The sequence below is a fragment of the Odocoileus virginianus genome, chromosome 22, assembly GCF_023699985.2.
Source record: "Odocoileus virginianus isolate 20LAN1187 ecotype Illinois chromosome 22, Ovbor_1.2, whole genome shotgun sequence".
Classification (NCBI taxonomy): Eukaryota; Metazoa; Chordata; class Mammalia; order Artiodactyla; family Cervidae; genus Odocoileus; species Odocoileus virginianus.
Window position 1 is genome coordinate 22,503,237 of NC_069695.1, and position 6,000 is coordinate 22,509,236.

The following is a 6,000-nucleotide window of genomic DNA, read 5'->3' on the forward strand; positions in this document are numbered from 1 at the left end:
ATGGAACAGTTCTGTATCTTGATTGTGCTGATGGCTACATAAATCTCCATGGGCTAAAACTGCATACAAATTTGCAAAGGTGGAGAGATCTGTTAAGTGCTGTGGGTTTTACCAACATTAATTTATGTGAGAGGCGGTGCCACCAAGTGACAGAGGAGGGTGGGTGTCCAGGAGTGAGATGTTTTGTCTCCACCCCAGCAGGGTGGGGAGGAGAGGGCGACGAAGACGGGTGCTGTCACATTAGCACCACCGGCAGCGTGCTGGGTGGTTCGGTCTTGAAAAGGGAGATCAAGGTGACCACAGGGCAGTCAGTCCCTGGGACTCATCCCAGATGAACTTCCAACCTGCCTCCAACACAGCGACCGAGCACCCACCAGGTCACTGCTGATGAACAAGGTACGGAAGGTGCCCAGACCCACAAGTGCTGACCACATGGTGTGTGACCCTCCCCTCCCCCTGGATCCAAAACAGCCCCTCACAAGGTCCAAGTTATATATCCACTTCCCCATCATCAGCTTCCTATCCCCCGGGATTCACTTGCAGCCACAGAAAAAACCCAGGCTGTGAGAGGCACTCAGGAAACCCAAGCCCCCACTGCCCCCTCAGCTCCTCACCTGAATCCATATCTTTGTATTCAGCCCCAAAATGCCTCCACTGGAAGCCATAAACTGGGCCTAAATCCCCTTCAGCTCTGTTGGAGAAGCCCAGGCTGTCAAGGAAGTCTCGGGACCCGTTGGCATCCCAAATTTTCACTCCCTTGGAAGACAGTTCCTTAGCGTTGGTGGATCCCTGTAAGAGACGCGGCATCGGGTGAATGCCAAGCCCACCACAAGCGGGCCTGTGCTGACAGACGGGGGCAGCACCTGACGGGCCCCATCACTGGGCAGGCTGGTCCCAGCCCAGGCTTTCCAAAGACCCCCGGAGAGTCTGATCCTTCTTTGCAATCACTCCCTCAAATCTTTTTTCCTATTCTCCTCAACCAAGACTTCTAAACACCTCCAAGTCCTTTCATTGCTCCCATCTAACCGTTCTGTTTCTTAACTGTGTCCTGTGACTAAGTGTGACACCCCAGAATGAATCTACTCCACAACTGCAATGTGTTTGGTGTATCTTAGACCTGTTACATAGATGTTTCCACTGATAGGCCTGATTAGTATTATAGCTTTCCTGTCAAATATGTCAGTCATATAAAGTACCACTATCAAGTTATGTTTATCAACAACCTGTACTTGCAAAGTTAAGGTGTGGGTTCTTGGCGGGTTTTTGTTTTTTTCTTGGTGCCAAGTATAAGCTTTATGTTCCTCTTATGTATTTCATCTCATTAGAGTTGGCCCACGTATCCTGATGGTGCATCCAGGTCAAGACCCCATTTGGCCTCTGGGCAGGAGGTGCTGTAATGGTCACAAGCAGGCAGTGAGGCCACACACCTGGGCACTAGGCCTGCTGTCTCCTCGCTTCTCCTCTGACCAGCTCCCTGACCCCTCCAGCCTCAGTATCTGCACCCAAGAAAGAGCATAGTAGCAATCACCACCCACATTACTGGGAGGAGAAGATAATACAAGCAAACGCTTGGCACTCAACGGATACGAACCAAGGCACAGACTGCATCTCCCCATCTTGCCCAAAGAGCCCAGCTGAAGTGTAGGTACACCGACTCCTCTCCCTTGAGTCATCTGTGGAGTGACTATCAGAGGCGGGTCTGCTGTCTTCCTGGTGAGGACTCACTGGAATCCCGCACTCCAGCTTTATGATCAAACAAGCGCATGACCTCTATTTCTGAGCATCTCAGTTCCTCCCTTTCTGTCGTTTTATATTAATTATTTTCACTTCCAATGACTCATTTCTTGATCACTCATGTTGCTTCAAAAGTCTCCCTCCCCATCCATTCAGCCTGGGCTCTAGCTTGTCTGCAAACATCCTCTTCTGAGATCTGTATCCAAACCTAAACCTTTCCAAAAATGCGTTGAGGTCTTGGGCCTGCTTTGGCCCAAGACAATACAAGCCACAGAAGGAAGCCCAACCTCGAGCCCAGCCCAGAAGAGAGCCCATCTCTTTAGGCACCCTGTGAACAGTGTTGGCCAGAGTCTCAGACCAGTGAGATAAAGGGGAGATAAAGATGAGATGAAGGGGAAACCCAGGTGTGGCTGCTGCCCACCATCACCACACTCAGCTTATTACTCAAGAATCTCTTCTGGCTTATCCCCCAGGAGAGCATGGCTGGGATCTATATTCAGTGGGCAATCTCTGTGAGTGCCTACTATGTGGCAGGCCGTGTTCCAGGGGACACAACAGCAGACAAGAGAAATTCTCTGCCCTCATGGAGCTTATAGTACTTTTCTAATGTCAAAAAATTTTTATTTTAAATAAAAATTTTCTAAATGATAGTATTTTATTCATTTGTCTGCCTTCTCCCTTGAAGGGGGTAAAGGGGGAAGACCTTATACATAAAATAAGGCTTCTCTAGAGAAAACACAAAGGAGGGGTGGGGGTAATCACAGTTTTAGATCGGAGGCAGGGAAAACTCACTGAGTAGAGAGTTGAAGGTGAGGGTGCTACATGGGGGTGGGGATTCCAGGGAGCAGGAGCGGTGAGTACCCAGGCCCAAATGGGGATGTCCTGGTGTGCCTAAAAATCAGCAAGGAGGCCAGGGTGAGAGGAGCAGAGCAAGCGTTGACTCTGGCTGAGGCCAGAGCGGAGATAGAACTGTAAGGACCTTGAATAAAATAGGAGCCACTAAGGACTTTAGGCCAAGGCGTGACATGATGCGCTTTTAAAAGGATTTTGCTGGTGCCTACTGACAACAGATTATTGACTTCCAATAGCAGCAACTTCTTTACCTTGATAAACCACAGCAACTCCTCCAAAACACCTTTCCAGAAAACACGTTTGGTTGTCAGCAGAGGAAATTCATCTGGAAAATAGTTTGTCATGTAATTTCAAGATGAGAAGACAGAACATGCCATCCAACTTTTTCTGTAAAAAGAGAGGACATGCCCCAGGACAGAAGGCCTGGGAAGTGACTGCAGGGGAGCTGGAAACCTGTGACTTCTGCCACGTGGGCACCTCCGGATCAGAGCGGGGTTCCCAAGGCTGCAGCCCCAAGTCAGTGACACACTTCAGGTGAGATCACCCTCCTGCGCCCCTTGACCACCAGACACAGGACTGTCACACAGAGAGATGGGGCGGGGGCCAGGCCGGGAGGCCCATGTGGACAGGGAAAGAGCCAGCAGCCACTACCCAGTCAGTGCGAGCCCTTCCCAGAGGTGTGAAGACAACACACAGAATGTGCCCTAGGACACAGCCCGAAGGCTGCTATTCCGCAATTATCCTGCCAGGGAGAACGGGCTCACCACCAGGTAACAGATACTGCCCTGCCTAAAAGTGAATAGTTCTTAAATATGTGCAAAGAAAATTAACCTTTATTTATATATTTTAAAAACTTTCCTGTTTCCTTTTTGAACTTTTCATTTTGTATCAGGGTATAGCCAACGAACAATGTTGTGATAGTTGTTTCAGATGAACAGCAAAGGGATTCAGACATACACATGTCCATTCTCCCCAAGCTTCCCTCACATCCAGGCTGCTCCGTAACATATAACAGATCCTTGTTGGTTATCCATTTTATAGATTTATTTTTGACCACACCGAGAGGCACGCGGGGCATCCTAGTTCCCCCTATAACGGCTGAACCCATGCCCCCTGCAGTGTATGGTGTCTTAAACACTGAGCCCCAGGGTTATTTTTTAACTGAACTAAAAATAGTTAACTGCTTAAACACCTGATATACACAATCCTATCTGATCCTCAATACAATCCTGCTTGAGGCTCCATTATGATCTCCATTTTACAGGCACCACGAGGTGGTAAGTCTGCATCAAACAGCTGAGAAAAATGTAAAAGCTTATCTCTAAATTCAGTACCTATTCGCCGACTGTCCAGGTGATAGTCATGTAAGAAGGGCAGAGTCTTCAAGCACCTACATTGCCTCCATTTGGGGGATCATTTCCTCCATTTGGAGCACCTGGGGAAGCTGAAGATGGGCGAAGATAACCAACAGTGCCCAAGTCTAAGCAGAGAGGCTGGAGTGAAAATGATGTCTGTGGCTCACGGGAGGCCACCACGCAGGAGCTGCAGGAAGGAGGATCCCTCTACTCAAGATCAAACTCCCCAAGCTGTCCAAGCCCATCTGGTCACTGCAGCTCTGGATTTTTCAGTCTCTGCAACAGGTGTGTGGCAGAGGGTTTCTACCCTGACTTGGGTGCACCTCTTCAACAGCTGGCTCCCCACTCACAACCACCCTCCACACCTGTTTCACGGACCTTTGCCTGAGGCCAACCCCGATCCCACCTCTTTGTCCCCTGAGAGCCTGGCACTAACAACTTCCAAGACACATTTCTCCCCAGGAAAGTGAAAGTCGCTCAGTAGTGTCCGACTCTTTGAGACCCCATAGACTATATATACTATGGTCCATGGAATTCTCCAGGCCAGAATACAGGACTGGGTAACCGTTCCTTTCTCCAGGGGATCTTTCCAACCCAGGGATCGAACCCAGGGCTCCTGCACTGCAGGCGAATTCTTCACCGGCTGAGCCACCAGCGAAGCAAATGAGGAATTCCCTGGAGGCCCAGTGGTTAGGACTCTCGCTGCTGTGGCCCAGGTTCTAAGAACTCGCAAGCCTTGTGGCACGGTACCCCCCCCCCGGCCCCCCTCCCCAAATTAATACGAACTCCTTGGATTCTCGCGTTTCTGCTTCAAGATTAGGGAGGAAAGCTGGCTCGCTGGCCCAGATGGGAGAACTGTCACGAGCCCCAAGTTCCTGCCCCTGCTTCCCAGCGGTCTCTTCCCGCCGAGGCCCCGCCCACGTCATCTGGGCTCCAATTTTTAAAAACAAAGCGGAACAGTCAGCGCGGAGGGAAGAGGAGTGGCGGGAAAGGAGCCCTGCAGTCATTGCCTCGGTCAAGCCCGGGCATGATCCTCTCCCACCCTCTAGTCTAGGGCTAGTGCTGCAGAGCCAAGCCCGCTTAGGGGAGACAGCATAACGGGGTGATTAAGAGCCAGAGGGCCTGCTTTTACCTCCCAGCTCTGCCGTCCAGTCCGTGTGACCTTAAGCAAGTTCACGTCTCGAGTCCGAGCCAGTTTCGGCGTCTGTAAAGTGGGCCCAAAGCCACTCCCCTTACTCACGCTGCAGAGGTTAGGGCTAAACGCCCGCCGCCGCGCCCGGCCTGTCCGCAGCGCTCTGCCCACCGCAGCTCCGCACGCACCGGGCCCGCCCGCCCCCGTGACGCGGCCGCCTCACCTCTCAGGTTGTACCGCGCCTGCATCCCGAACACCGACAGGGTGCCGGTGCCGGTGCGGTCATCTTTCCGGAAACCGCAGCGGAGGATGTGCTCGATCTGCCCTAGGTACTGCAGCTCCCCGTGCGGCGGCGGCGGCCGCGGCTCGGCGCCCTGCTCCTGCGCGGCGGGCGGCGACGGCGGGCGTGGCGGCTCGGAGCCGGCGGCTGGCATAGTTCTGGCCGCTGGCGCTGCGGCGAGGGCCGGACGGCAGCAGGCACGGCCTCCCGGCGCTATCCTGGAGTGTATTTTCCCGCCACAGCGGAAGACTCCGCCCCTTCCGGTGACGCTTCAGTGGCGTAGGCCCCACCCGATCCCGCGAGAAACGGCCCGTCGTGTCCCGAGAGCTCAAGGGGCCTCGGGATAAGAACGCTCTCGCTTTCCTCAATAGCTTGTATTCCATGTTAAAAGTGAAACCGTTTGGCCGAGAAAGAAATTCTAAAGCTGTTATCTTGGTGTGATGCCTGAGAAAAGCCACTCTCGTTGGAAAGACTCGGGGTCGACCGCGCCTTTACGTGGTCAAAGGAAACCTGGAACAATTTCCACGTGTTCGTAAAATCGAAGACCAAAACCCTATTTGAGATGTTTCCTACAACTGAGGGGGACTCCTGCAAGTGATTTGCATTTCTGTTTTCCCGCATCCTCACTCAAGGCCAGCAGCTGGAGC

General features: G+C 52.4%; 1 protein-coding gene across 1 annotated transcript in view; it reads right to left on the reverse strand.

The window, feature by feature from the left end:
- TYMS (thymidylate synthetase) overlaps positions 1-5,596 on the reverse strand; it is a 10,238-nt gene extending 4,642 nt beyond the window's left edge. The window contains exons 1-3 of the mRNA XM_020881755.2: positions 5,297-5,596; positions 2,838-2,911; positions 615-789 (exon numbers count right to left, since the gene is read on the reverse strand). Coding sequence (XP_020737414.2) covers positions 615-789; positions 2,838-2,911; positions 5,297-5,507 — 460 coding nt within the window. The 5' untranslated portion in view covers positions 5,508-5,596. The remainder of the gene's footprint in view (positions 1-614; positions 790-2,837; positions 2,912-5,296) is intronic.
- Positions 5,597-6,000: the final 404 nt, after the last annotated feature.